The sequence below is a fragment of the Scyliorhinus canicula genome, chromosome 23 (genome assembly GCF_902713615.1).
Source record: "Scyliorhinus canicula chromosome 23, sScyCan1.1, whole genome shotgun sequence".
NCBI classification, from domain to species: Eukaryota; Metazoa; Chordata; class Chondrichthyes; order Carcharhiniformes; family Scyliorhinidae; genus Scyliorhinus; species Scyliorhinus canicula.
In genome coordinates this window covers 15437034-15452100 of record NC_052168.1, presented here as the reverse complement: position 1 = coordinate 15452100, position 15067 = coordinate 15437034, and the positions used below count along the sequence as shown (strand labels likewise).

The 15067-nt window shown below is 52.6% G+C and overlaps 1 protein-coding gene across 1 annotated transcript; it reads right to left on the bottom strand.

The window, feature by feature from the left end:
* Nucleotides 1-248: 248 nt before the first annotated feature.
* Nucleotides 249-13798, bottom strand: mpst (mercaptopyruvate sulfurtransferase). Its single transcript, XM_038783442.1, has 2 exons — nt 13175-13798; nt 249-2106 (listed from the first exon to the last, which is right to left on the bottom strand). Exons 1-2 carry the CDS (start codon nt 13755-13757, stop codon nt 1817-1819), a joined length of 873 nt encoding a protein of 290 aa, XP_038639370.1. The 5' UTR covers nt 13758-13798; the 3' UTR covers nt 249-1816.
* Between the last annotated feature and the right edge of the window lie 1269 nt (nt 13799-15067).

Here is a 15067-nt window from a genome sequence, read left to right as displayed (position 1 = left end):
TTAGGTTGTGGGGGCAAAACCCACGCAGACACGGGGAGAATGTGCAAACTCCACACGGACAGTGACCCAGAGCCGGGATCGAACCTGGGACCTCAGCACCGTGAGGCAGCTGTGCTAACCACTAGGCCACCGTGCTGCCCCTTACTTTGTATTCTTATGTAATCTGAATAATCCGACCTTTAGCACTCATGCATCTTAATTATGACTCCCTCTAAAAGACTTCTGACATAGTTGTCTCTCACAAACTCTTTGAAATTTGCAGGGTTTAATCAAATGCTTTGGCTGGCCACACGGCCAACTGGTACAGCAACAGGTGATTTTGGTGTGTATCCCGGCATCCTCCACCTCATTGTTCGTTTCATCAGCGGTAGGGGTGCACAGGGAAGGCTTTGTCTGTGTAATTTTGGAATAATGTCCCAACTCCGTCTCCGGTGCATTCCTTAAATCTGTGAGACAGCACACTTGGCCAGTGTGTGGGACTCGGAAAATGAGAGGCACATTTCAGTACTCACTGGGTCTACAAAGATTGAGAAGGGGCCAGAAGCAAAGTCAGACATATTACTGGAGAACAGAACTGAAAATTACCCAAAGGAAACAGGTTTCATTGCAACATCTGGAAATAGCCATTGCATGCAATCTTTGGATTCAATTCAGATGCTATTTATTCAGCAACACAGGCCAATTCTACTGGGTTAAATGACCGGTGGAAGGGTTTTCAATTTGAACTCTTAAGGACAAGAGGATGCACGCTTGGGTTAAATTACTGTCCACTGGCTTAGAAACCTGTCCTGCCCAGAAGATAGGTTCAATTCCCTTGGAGAAAATCCAGAAGGCTGGAGGATGACATTAAGTTCCAACTCAGGTATCACTGCCTCGTCCAATATCTCTTCCTTGCTGAAGGGAAGCATTTTAGCCTTCACTGGGCATGGCTTAGGTCAGGAATAGGGCAGAGCAGAGACTTGGTCTCCATTTCCCTTACGCCGTGAGCAACCTCAACCCCTGACCCAAATGTGCCACCCCTGTTGACGTGGGTTGAAAACACGACTTGTGCTCACATCTGGAACTCTGTAAATTTGGAAGTGGAACTTGGGCAAACAATTTTCCTGGGGAAGACAATCCAGGCTCAGATTTCAACATCTGGCATCCTAAACGCATCAAAACCATCTGGTCTCACTTTGAAATCTTGGCTACATATAGAACAATCACTGCGAATAAGGAGTAACTCACTGTGAGAAGCAATGTGGGATATGTTACGGAGCAGTTGACACTCAAGCCCAAGGGTGAAGATGAAGCAGTTTCGCAAAGAAAAAATGGGGAATTTTTGATTTTTAATCCATTAATGGTTCTGGCAGATGTCAATTTTTCCCAGAAATGGATTGCCCCCTCATGCTCACATATCCCTCCCTCCCTCGCTGTTTTATCACTAACTCATCATTCTTGAGTTGTTGAAGACCAGCCATCAATCCTTCGCTGCTCTTTCCCCCACCGCCCCACTCTTGTTTTGCGAAAACCCTCCAGTTTAATCAGCTATTTGAGAAACAGGCAATTATGACAACCAATGAAAGCCATCTATTGTTTTCACCAGCCCAGTGAAGTGCACCCGCCAAGTACTAGCAGGTACCTCTTTAACATGGAGTAAATTAAACCTTTTAAAGTAGTTTTATTTTAACGGATTCCCCCCCCCCCCCCCCCCCCCCAAACACAATAAACAAGTGCCCTTACGCTAGTCAAATAAAAAGAGGGACTCATTCATTTAACTACTAATATTGATGCTGGAACAGTACACCTTTAAAAGGTTGATTTTGGTGCTGCCTGTTCAATTTGACTCCGAGATGATGTTGCTCGGGTCAGCGCGTGTGAACCACTCCACCCAGGATCCATCGTAGATCATGACGTCTTCTTTCCCACAGATGTAGGCACCGAGAGCCACGTGGCAGGCGGTGACCCCGGTGCCACAGGTCGCCACCAGTGGTTTGTTCAGGTCGACATTGTGGTCCTCAAACAGACACCGAATCTCCTGTTCGCTCTTCATCTTTAGGGTCTCTGGGTTCGTGAAGCTAGTAAAGGGAATGTTGATGCTGTTGGGGATGTGGCCAGGCTTAATACCTAGAGAAATAAGATGACACAGATGATGAATTGGGTCAAACCCAGCACAGTTCCAGGTCAACAGCAGTTGTGACAATGATCAAAGGCAATGCTGATTACCACAGTGGGAATACTTCATTTTATCTTTCATTTAAATTTTAAAAAAATAGTATGCAATTAATTTTTTCCAAAGAAGGGGCAATTTAGAGTCGCCAATTCACCCACTCTGCACATCTTTTTGGTTTGTGGGGGTGAGACCCAGGCAGACATGGGGAGAATGTGCAAACTCCACACAGACAATGACCCGGGGCTGGGATGGAACCCAGTCCTCAGCACAGTGATGCAGCAGTGCTAACCACTGCGCCACCGTGCCACTCACTGGGTGATATCATGTCTGTGCTTACAAATCTGTGCCCAATCCTGAAAGGGAAAAAATAAGGGTTAACAACAATTTAAGTAAAATTGTATGATTAGGATTCAAGACGCAGTTGCAAAGCCATGTGGAAACGGAGCAGAACGGAAGTTTTGGAATTCCTACAGTGCAGGAGGAGGCCATTCAGCCCATTGAGTCTACACCGGCCCTCGGAAAGAACACCCTACTCAAGCCCACTCCCCTGCCCTATCCCTGTAACCCCACCTAACCTGCACACCTTTGGGCATTTAAGGGGGAATTTAGCACAGCCAATCCACCTGACCTGCACATCTTTGGACTGTGGGAGGAAACCGGAGCACCCGGAGGAAACCTACGCAGGCGCAGGGAGAAAGTGCAAACTCCACACCCACACAGTCACCCAAGCCTGGAATTGAGCCCAAGTCCCTGGAGCTCTGAGGCAATCGTGCTAACCACCGTGCCACCCTGATGAAGATACAAGGTGCTTCTTTGTCTCTCAGTGTTACAATGAAAGATTATCTGCGAAGTTACAGCTCCGCCCCTCGTGTAAACTCTAAAGAGGATGTGGGAGCAGAGGGACCTGATGAACATGTGCTTCAATCATTGAAGGTGGCAGGACAGGTTGGGGAAGCAGTTGATAAAGCACACAGCATCTGAGGCTCAATCAATAATGGCATAGCGTACAAAAGCAAAGTTATGTTAAACTTCTGTAAAGCGATATTCAGCCTGAACTGGAGTACTGTATCCACTTCTGGAGGATGTGAATGCGTTAGAAAGACTGCAGCAAAGATTCATCATGAGGATGGTTTTAGGGACAAAGAGCTTGTTACGTGGATCGATTGGAGATGTTTGTCAGTTTTGACAATGAGTCATCCAGCCTTGAAATGTTAGCTCCCTTCTCTCTCCACAGACCCTGTCAGACCTGCTGAGATTGCCCAGCATTTTTGTTTCAGATTCCAGCATCCGCAGTAATTTGCTCTTGTATTGGGGCTGTTTCCCTTGGCAGAAAGAAGGTTGGAGGAGATTTGGTCGAGGTGCGTTTTTGTTTTTTAAAATTTAGAGTACCCAATTAATTTTCCAATGGAGAGGCAATTTAGCGTGACCAATCCACCTACCCTGCACATCTTTGGGTTGTAGGGGCGAAACCCCACATAAACACGGGGAGAATGTCCACACGGACCCAGAGCCGGGATCAAACCTGAGACTTCAGCGCCGAGGCAGCAATGCCAACCATTGCACCACTGTGCTGCCCCTGTGTTCACAATCTTGAGGGGTCTGGACAAGTGCAGGTAGGTTTAAAAAACTACTTCCATTGGTGGAAGGATGGAGAACCAAGGGGCAGAGATTTAGAGTAATTGGCGAAGGAAGCAATGGCGACACGAGGAAAAAGCTTTTCACGCAGCCAGTGGTTAAGATTTGGAAAACACGGCCCGAGACTGGTGGCTGAGGTAGTGCCAATTGAGGCATTGGAGAGGGTTTATTATTTGAAAAAGAAGAACGTGCAGGGATATGGCGGATGGTGGGGGGGGGGGGGGATGTTACTTGGGAAATTGCTCCTTCAGAGAGCTGGCACAGACCTGATGGACCAAATGGCCTCCTTGCATGGTAGGACAGTGGTTAGCACTGTTGCTTCACAGCACCAGGATCCCAGGATTGATTCCCGGCTTGGGTCTCTGTCTGTGCGGAATTTGCACGTTCTCCCCGTGTCTGCGTGGGTTTCCTCCGGGTGCTCCAGTTTCCTCCCACAAGACGTGCTTGTGAGGTGAATTGGACATTCTGAATTCTCCCTCTGTGGCAGTAGGGTAGCATTGTGGATAGCACAATTGCTTCACAGCTCCAGGGTCCCAGGTTCGATTCCGGCTTGGGTCACTGTCTGTGCGGAGTCCGCACATCCTCCCCGTGTGTGTGTGTGTGGGTTTCCTCCGGGTGCTCTGGTTTCCTCCCACAGTCCAAAGATGTGCAGGTTAGGTGGATTGGCCATGATAAATTGCCCTTTAGTGTCCAAAATTGCCCTTAGTGTTGGGTGCATTATGGGGATAGGGTGGAGGTGTTGACCGTGGGTAGGGTGCTCTTTCCAAGAGCCGGTCCTGGGCCGAATTGCCTCCTTCTGCACTCTAAATTCTATGATAACTCTATGATGCGCCAGAATATGGTGACTAGGGGATTTTCACAGTAACTTCATTGCAGTGTTTATGTAAGCCTACTTGTGACACTATTAATAAAGATTATTCTGTGCTGTAACAAATCTATGCTTCTACCTCTAGACTTCCGAACAACCTGCTCCGGATAATCCAAACATGGTGATGTGTTTCCAGAAGAAGCAGAAACCCTGGTTGCTCATAAAACAAACAATCCAAGGACAATTATTGTGCCTGCGGTAGTAAACATGGTCATTATTATTGACAAGAGAGATTTCCACGGTCCAGTTAATATGTTTCAGGAAACAGATATAGGAAACAATACCTCCAGATCCCTCGAATCAGACATATTGGGAGTGAGTTTGAGCCCACACTAATCGGGAAACGTGATTCTTTCCGGAGAGATCGCATTTCCAGATTTTTCCCACCCGTTGCCAGAGATGTCATAAGATTCACACCCACGTAGATTTTAAGGCATTTAAATATTATTGATGAGCCGGCCCCCACTAAATATCCATACCATGCCGATGTGAGATTACACCGGGTGTTTGGCCAAATGAGAATCAGTCGGAGGAATCCCTCTGGCGGCGCAGAGACAATTAAAGCCCCACACCCACTCATTTTGTTTTCTTTAAAGAGGTTCAATGTCCGGCGAGAAAACTGGGCAGTGCGACTGGAGAACTACACGCCGGTTTTCAGTCTGAGCCACACTCTGGCAAGATCCCGCCCGTTACTTTGAATTGACACGGGAAGAGGTCAGTGGAATATTTTGATGTCTGTTTACAACCTGGAACGTGATTGATGAGAGATGATGCCCACAGGTAAAAATCAAAGAAGAAACGTTCTGCCCCTTTGAAGAATCCGATTGCTGAATGCTTGATCAATCATTTGTGACTGAATCAACACTGATGTTATTGCTCGGACTCTCACTGAACCAGTAATCTAGGGGTTGCATAATAAACACACCCTGACGCGAAAACAGAACCAGTTTCCAACGTGCGGTTCGGGGAGCGCAGGTTTGCCACCCATCAGCTTTCGACCAGAGAATAAAGAATCGCAGAATGGATAGTACGCTAGCACCGTTGCATCACAGCTCTAGGGTCTCGGGTTCGATTCCCGGCTTGGGCCACTGTCTGTGCGGAGTCTGCACGTTCTCCCCATGTCTGCGTGGGTTTCCTCCCACAGTCCAAAAATGTGCAGTTTAGGTGGATTGGCCACGCTAAATTGCCCCTTAAGTGTCCAAAAAGGTTAGGTGGGGTTGCTGGGTTACGGGGATAGAGTGGAGGTGTGGGCTTAGGTAGGGTGCCCTTTCCAGGGGCCAGTGCAGACTCAATGTGCTGAATGGCCTCCTTCTGCACTGTAGATTCTATGAATTGTTACGGCCCATCGTGTTAAGATCCAACCTACACTTATAAACCACCTTCCACAACGTCTGCATACACTTCATCACCAATGAAGTGTTTCTGAAGCTCAGTGGCTGCTTGGGGATACACACTGCAGGATTCCACTGTTAGCAACGAGATAAATGACCAGGTAATCTGTGATGTTGGCGGAGTTATAAATATTGGCCGAGTACACCACAAGAGATCCTTTACATCCAATGATGAAGACAAGGCCTTAGTTTATGTTTCACCCAAAAGTCTGCCGCCCTTCACAACTTTTCCCATCATTAGCAAAGGAAAATGTCAAAAACGTAAAAACCCGTTGCAAGTCAGGATCGCATCTCTGTCCTGCTTGGTCTTTGATCGCGAACGTGGAACAAAATTCTCCCATGATTGGGGTGGGGGGAGGGGGGGGGGGGGGGCCTCACTGAAAAATAACATTTCCTTTTACACAGTGACCACACAGTGACCAAGGGAATATCGAGCCCCAAGGTGCTTTACAGGGTAGGGCAGGGATTACAAGAGGTGGGCAGCACGGTAGCATTGTGGATAGCACAATCGCTTCACAGCTGCAGGGTCCCAGGTTCGATTCCGGCTTGGGTCACTGTCTGTCTGCACATCCTCCCCGTGTCTGCGTGGGTTTCCTCCGGGTGCTTCGGTTTCCTCCCACAGTCCAAAGATGTGCAAGTTAGGTGGATTGGCCATGATAAATTCCCCTTAGTGTCCAAAATTGCCATTAGTGTTGGGTGGGGTTACTGAGTTATGGGGATAGGTTGGCGGTGTTGACCTTGGGTAGGGTGCTCTTTCCAAGAGCCGGTGCACTCGATGGGCCGAATGGCACTGTAAATTCTATCTAAAGTAGGCTGCTGACGTGGTTAAATCCAGCAAAGTGAGCGTGTTAGAGAGTGCGTTGAAGAGCGCCGGAACCAAAGTGGGGTGAAAGTTGCTGGGACGGAAGAGAAAGTCTGTGAAGAGAGCCTGTGAGAGTGTGAAGAGGAATGTGAGAGAGAGTGTGTGCGTGTGAGAGTATGCACGTCATATGTATGTTATAGAATGTGGAAACACAGTAAAACAGTGTTTGAAACCAAAGCGCAGGTATTGGTAGATGGAACGAGGGCCTGGAGTAATAGGAGGGCTATGAGGCCTATGCACTAATGAACAGCAAATCAACGTGATATAATCCATAAACGTAATATAGTCCATGAACACTAAGTTTCCACCTGAGGTTTTACAACCCCTCCAACATGGTAAGTAGAGATTCAAGTGGTAAAAATAAAAATAAAGCGAAAGCTGTCTTTAGTTTCATACTTTGCTAAAAACCATCAAAGTGGCGGTCCTTATACTTTGTCCAGGTCACATTGATTTTTCTGGACGTTAAGCGAGTTTTGTAGGTTTTGTCCCAGGTGCTAATTATAGCATACAAAGTCAAATCACTGGCAGTGATAAGGCTATTTTCATGTTACACAATACCCCTCACCAGTTGGACACAGCACGCACCTGTAGTGTTTACATACTGAAAAGGAGTTGGAGCAAAGTGGTGGCTATCTTAGCAGTCAATATAATTACGGGCAACAGTTAATCCTGAACACCTTACAAGATCAAGCTGCTCTTGTCGTTGATTTGCTGTTCATAAAAGTTTGTCCTCCTCATTTCATCTACCAAAACTTGCGCTTTGGTTTCAAACGCAGGTTTACTTTTGTTTCTACATTCTATACATAACCGATGATGTACTGTCTTTCTTTTTTGCCTAAAAGATGGCCAACTGGTGGGGGAAAACTGAGAGGAATTGTTGGCCACTCAAGAACGGAGTGATGCAATTGTCACACAACTGTGACAGAGAGAATATGGAAAGCGTCCTTTTGCCATGACAGTAAGGCACTGGGGGAGAAAAATCCAATTGTGACAACTTGTTGGGAGCAAAAATGGATCAACTAATCACTCCTGGATCTTAGGGGCCACTTCCAAGTTTAAATCAAAGAAAACATTATCAGGAACAAATAGCAATTTTGTGAGTGCAAGACCTCAAAGATGTCGAGAGAATCGCTCATCTGGCAGTGGAAGAGAAGGCAAGTTGGTCAATTCTCGTGGTCCTGAAATGTGTTGATGAATAATGGAGGCAGAGAACAGCATAGCCATAGGCAGGGGGGAGAAATGAAGGAGGAATAACAGTAGCGTTGCCAGAGAGACTTTCAATGTCCGAACAGAATGAATGAGTAGAGAATTTGCTGATTCAGCCAATGTAAAACACACCGAAATTTAATCTTTTTCAAGGATGGAATACAAAAGAGAGGGACGTTTGAGGCAATTTGAATTGAATGGGAGAAAAATGGGCTCGGCTACCTGTGTTTCCACAATACAACACACAATGTGGATTTAAAAATGAGCGATTCCAGCTGCTTCGTACCAGTACGATCAGAAATTCAAAATGTTACGGAAAATTCAAAAATATATTTCCGAGAAACTTAGAATTTCCATTGAGTCTGCACTGGCCCTTAGAAAGAGCACCCCACCCAAGCCCACACCTCCATCCCAACCCTGTAAACCAGTGAAGACTGATGCTTAGTGACTATTCAGTTCCTCTACCATTTCTTTGTTCCCTGTTACTACTTCTCCAGCCTAATTTCTCAATGGCCCAATGTCTATTCTTGCCTCTCTCTTACCTTTTATATATATTGAAAAAAAACTCTTGCAATCTTCTTTTATTTTATTAGTTTGCTTACACTCATATTTCACCACCTCCTCCTCCCCTTATTGATTTTTTTGTTGTCCTCTGCTCGCTTTTAAAGGCTTACCAATCCTCTGGCTTCCCATTAATCCTCACCACATTGTATGCTTTTCCCTTTACTTTTATGCTGTTCTTGACTTCCTTTGTCGTCCATGGTTGCCTTGTCCTCCCCCTGGCACGTTTCCCCCTCCTTGGGATGAATTTCTGTTGTGCCTCCTGAATAATCTCCAAAATCTGTCAAGATGGTTTATAGGTTTACGTGCCCATTTTAATCAGGTTATCTGAATCTCTGCATTATTCTGGCTACGGGCTTGGCCCTTTTCATAGAATTTACAGTGCAGGAGGAGGCCATTTGGCCCATCGTGTCTGCACCAGCCCTTGGAAGAGCACCCTATCCCCGTAACCCCACTCCACCTTTTTGGATATGAAGGGTAATTTAGAATGGCCAATCCACCTGACCTGCACATCGTTAGACTGTGGGAGGAAACCGGAGCAAACCCACACAGACACAGGGAGAATGTGCAGACTCCGCTTAGACAGTGACCCAAGCCAGGAATCGTACAGTGGTTAGCACTGTAGACTCACGGCGCCGAGGTCCCAGGTATAATCCCGGCTCTGGGTCACTGTCTGTGTGGAGTTTGCACATTCTCCCTGTGTTTGCGTGGGTTTCGCCCCCACAACAGAAAGATGTGCAAGGTAGTTGGATTGAACACGCTAAATTGCCCCTTAATTGGAAAAAAATGAATTGGGTACTTTAAAATTTTTTAAAAAAGGAATCGAACTTGGGACCCTGGAGGTGTGAAGCAACTGTGCTAACCACTGTGTTACCACACTTTTGAAAGGACCTTGTCATAACATGGTCTTGACATATGGTCCCCATGGACCCCATTGTAGTTTTGGTCTTTTCTGCCTTTTGCAAACGTTAGAGGAACATGCTGGGATTTCCAACTGATCCTGAATTACACCACATTTGTCATCAGTGATGCAAAAAAAGCATCAAAAAAACAAGTCAATACAACACACATCGGAATGGGTTTTCTGAGTCGGTGACTCTGACAGTTAGAACACATTTCAGGAAGTCGAGGAATGTAAGAACTGGAAGCAGCGGGTTAAGGTTACCTCACAGGTAATAGTGTTTTATTGCGCGGTTGTCGAGCACCTAACCACCAGTATTGCAAACTCACAACACGAGTAGCTTGAACAGGCAGTGCTTCTGTCATGCTATAAGATTAAACAAAAAGTCTCCCTCAAACAGCAGATGAGCAAATCACGGGAAGCGCAGCTGGATGACAGTATTTGAAAGCCCATACCAGTTGGAAAATTAAAAAAAATATATTTTTCATTTGGGTTTTAACATTTCACAACATACTTTACACAACACCAGTTGGAGAATTTGAATTTGCTTTTAAGCATCTGGAGCACATCGGTAAAAGTGATCATGGAGGTGTCGAAATTTAATTCTTAAGAAAACAATCTGATTCACCCTCGTCTCTTTTTAAAATTAAGGGCCAATTTAGCGTGGCCAAACCACCTAGCCTGCACATCTTTTTGGGTTGTGGGGATGAGACCCACACAGACACGGGGAGAATGTGCAAACTCCACATGGTCAGTGACCCGGGTCCAAGATTGAACCCAGGACCTCGGCACAGTGTGTCAGCAGTGCTTACCACTGCGCCACCCAACCAAAGCCTTTTTATGGAAGGTCATTCGCCCCACCATTTATACCCAGTCAGGGCTGTATAGTCAGGTATCAAGGGTTATGGGGAGAGTGTGGGAGTATGGCGTTGAGATACATAGGTCATATTAAATGGCGGAGAAGTCTCGAAAGGGCAAATGGCCCGTTCCTGTTCCTATTTTGTTAAAAAAATATTTTTGTTGGCATTTTGCACTTAATATCCAAACTTTGCCGAACAAAACAGAAACAACAATAACAACCAGCGCAACACCAACACAGGTATCACAGGCTGTCCCCACACCTGTGGGACAGTGCTCCCAGCTCAACCGTTTCCCTACATTATTTACACATCGATTTTTTAGAAGTATTCTTTTCGGGTAATCTTAATATTCAGCAAGAGCTACACACATTTTACACAAGTCTGTCTCTACTTTCTACGTACGATGGTAGTCCCACACCGACAAGAGTTGAAGGAATAAGGAGCTCATTGACCCTCTTGGTTATTTAAAAAAAAATTTAGATTACCCAATTATGTTTTCTATTAAGGGGCAATTTAGCGTGGCCAATCCACCTACTCTGAACATTTTTGGGTTGTGGGGGCGAAACCCACGCAGACACGGGGAGAATACGTGTGCAAACTCCACACGGACAGTGCCCAGAGCCGGGATCGAACCTGGGACCTCAGCGCCGTGAGGCGGTTGTGCTAACCACTAGGCCACCGTGCTGCCCTTCCCTCTTGGTTATTTAACAACTACTGCAGGTAACAATATAACAATAATAATCGTTATCATTCTCACAAATAGGCTTACATTAACATTGCAATGAAGTTACTGTGAAAAGCCCCTAGTCGCCACATTCCGGCACCTGTTCGTGTACACTGAGGGAGAATTCAGAAAGTCCAATTTGCCTAACAAGCAAGATTTTGTGGGAGGAAACCCACGCAGATGCTGGGTAAACGTCCAGACGCCGCACAGACAGTGTGCCAAGCCGGGAGTCGAACCCGGGACCCAACAACGTGCAGACTCCGCACAGGCAGTGTGCCAAGCCGGGAATCTAACCCGGGACCCAACAACGTGCAGACTCCGCACAGGCAGTGTGCCAAGCCGGGAGTCGAACCCGGGACCCAACAACGTGCAGACTCCGCACAGGCAGTGTGCCAAGCCGGGAATCTAACCCGGGACCCAACAACGTGCAGACTCCGCACAGACAGTGTGCCAAGCCGGGAGTCGAACCCGGGACCCAACAACGTGCAGACTCCGCACAGGCAGTGTGCCAAGCCGGGAGTCGAACCCGGGACCCAACAACGTGCAGACTCCGCACAGGCAGTGTGCCAAGCCGGGAATCTAACCCGGGACCCAACAACGTGCAGACTCCGCACAGACAGTGTGCCAAGCCGGGAGTCGAACCCGGGACCCAACAACGTGCAGACTCCGCACAGGCAGTGTGCCAAGCCGGGAGTCGAACCCGGGACCCAACAACGTGCAGACTCCGCACAGGCAGTGTGCCAAGCAGGGAGTCGAACCCGGGACCCAACACGTGCAGACTCCGCACAGGCAGTGTGCCAAGCAGGGAGTCGAACCCGGGACCCAACAACGTGCAGACTCCGCACAGGCAGTGTGCCAAGCAGGGAGTCGAACCCGGGACCCAACACGTGCAGACTCCGCACAGGCAGTGTGCCAAGCCGGGAGTCGAACCCGGGACCCAACAACGTGCAGACTCCGCACAGGCAGTGTGCCAAGCCGGGAATCTAACCCGGGACCCAACAACGTGCAGACTCCGCACAGACAGTGTGCCAAGCCGGGAGTCGAACCCGGGACCCAACAACGTGCAGACTCCGCACAGGCAGTGTGCCAAGCCGGGAGTCGAACCCGGGACCCAACAACGTGCAGACTCCGCACAGGCAGTGTGCCAAGCCGGGAGTCGAACCCGGGACCCAACAACGTGCAGACTCCGCACAGGCAGTGTGCCAAGCCGGGAATCTAACCCGGGACCCAACAACGTGCAGACTCCGCACAGACAGTGTGCCAAGCCGGGAGTCGAACCCGGGACCCAACAACATGCAGACTCCGCACAGGCAGTGTGCCAAGCCGGCAATCTAACCCGGGACCCAACAACGTGCAGACTCCGCACAGACAGTGTGCCAAGCCGGGAATCTAACCCGGGACCCAACAACGTGCAGACTCCGCACAGGCAGCGTGCCAAGCCGGGAGTCGAACCCGGGACCCAACAACGTGCAGACTCCGCACAGGCAGTGAGCGAAGCCGGGACCCAACAACGTGCAGACTCCGCACAGGCAGTGAGCCAAGCCGGGAGTCGAACCCGGGACCCAACAACGTGCAGACTCCGCACAGACAGTGAGCCAAGCCGGCTGTCGAACCCGGGACCCCGGTGCTCTGAAGCAACAACGTGCAGACTCCGCACAGGCAGAGACCGACGCCGGGAGTCGAACCTGGGACCCCCGCCGCTGTGAAGCAACAGTGCTAACTAACCACTGTTGGAATGCTACAAGATGGACTTGCAGCAGCTCTTGGTCATCAGCACCTCAACCCACCATTCCAAATCCAACCACCCCACCCCCGACCAAGACCGCCCCAAAGCTGCCAATGCACAATAAATGCCATGTCCCCAGACTTAATTGTCAACAGATCTTTGCATTTACAGGAAAGGAAGAGGGAATGTGGAAGTCCAAGAGACCTGCTGCAGAGTTTAGCTTCAGTGCAAGAGTTAAATGCAATGGTGAGGAGGGAGAAAGAATGGAGAAGTAAAGTGTGGGGAGACCTTCTCTGGGCTCAGGTTGTGTGCCCCTGAATCTTCCCTCTGCTCTGGCATCCACCAACTGGAACTCCTTAGTCTGGATGTTGTCCAGGACTTGCTGGTAGGTCTTGACCCAGGGTTTGGGGTGGGGGCAGTAGTCGGTGCGGGGATAGCACTGCAGCTCCGGGGTGAGTGGCCGCCCCTCCCGCTTCCAGGCCGCCAAGCCGCCGTCCAGCACCGACACCGGCCCGGGGTGGCCGAACGCCCGGAACATCCACCAGACCCTCGGCGCGCTGAACTGGCCCAGCTCGCTGGCGTCGTAAACCACGACGTGGTCCTGGCCCTCGATGCCCAGCTCGCCGGCGCAGCGGCCGAAGTGCTCGGGCGCCGGCATCATGTGTCGGCCCGGGGCGGCCGGGTCGCTGCAGCCGTCCAGCTCGAAGAAGGCGGCGCCCGCCACGTGCCCGGCGCCGAACTCCTGCCGTGCGTCCCGCCCCAGCTTGGGCAGGTGCCACGAGGCGTCCAGCACCCGCGGCCCAGCGCCCGGGCCCCCGCAGCCCGCCTCAACCAACCAGGCGGCCGACACCAGCGCTCGCGGCAGAGCCATGGCCCGCGGCACAGACACTGACTGACCGTCCCTCAGCAAGGCGGGCCGGACAGGGAGAGCGACCCGCCCCGCCCCGCCCCCCCCCCCCGGAGCGACCTGCCCCGCCCCCCACCCCCGGAGCGACCTGCCCCGCCCCCCACCCCCGGAGCGACCCGCCCCGCCCCCCCCCCGGAGCGACCCGCCCCCCCCCCCCCCCCCCCCGGAGCGACCCGCCCCGCCCCCCCCCCGGAGCGACCCGCCCCGCCCCGCCCCCCCCCCCGGAGCGACCTGCCCCCCCCCCGGAGCGACCTGCCCCCCCCCCCCGGAGCGACCTGCCCCCCCCCCCCCGGAGCGACCTGCCCCCCCCCGGAGCGACCTGCCCCCCCGCCCCCCCCGGAGCGACCTGCCCCCCCCCCCCCCCCGGAGCGACCCGCCCCCCCCCCCCCCGGAGCGACCCGCCCCCCCCCCCCCGAGCGACCGGCCCCCCCCCCCCGAGCCACCGCCCCCCCCCCCCCCGAGCGACCGCCCCCCCCCCCCCGAGCGACCGGCCCCCCCCCCCGAGCGACCGGCCCCCCCCCCCCGAGCGACCGGCCCCCCCCCCCTCAGCGACCCGCCCCCCCCCCCAGCGACCCGCCCCCCCCCCCCCCAGCGACCCGCCCCCCCCCCCCCCCCAGCGACCCGCCCCCCGCCCACACCCCCCGGAGCGACCCGCCCCCCCACACCCCCCGGAGCGACCCGCCCCCCCACACCCCCCGGAGCGACCCGCCCCCCCACACCCCCCGGAGCGACCCGCCCCCCCACACCCCCCGGAGCGACCCGCCCCCCACACCCCCCCGGAGCGACCCGCCCCCCCCACACCCCCCGGTGCGACCCGCCCCCCCACACCCCCCGGAGCGACCCGCCCCCCCCACACCCCCCGGAGCGACCCGCCCCCCCACACCCCCCGAGCGACCCGCCCCCCCCACACCCCCCTGAGCGACCCGCCCCCCCACACCCCCCGGAGCGACCCGCCCCCCCCCCCCTCCCCCCGGAGCGACCCGCCCCCCCCCCCCCGGAGCGACCCCGCCCCCCCCCCCCGTAGCGACCCGCCCCCCCCGAGCGACCTCCCCCCCCCCCCGGAGCGACCCGCCCCCCCCCCCCCGGAGCGACCCGCCCCCCCCCCCCCCCGGAGCGACCCGCCCCCCCCCCCCGGAGCGACCCGCCCCCCCCCCCCGGAGCGACCCGCCCCCCCCCCGGAGCGACCCCCCCCCCGGAGCGACCCCCCCCCCGGAGCGACCCCCCCCCCCCGGAGCGACCCCCCCCCCCCCCGGAGCGACCCCCCCCCCCCCGGA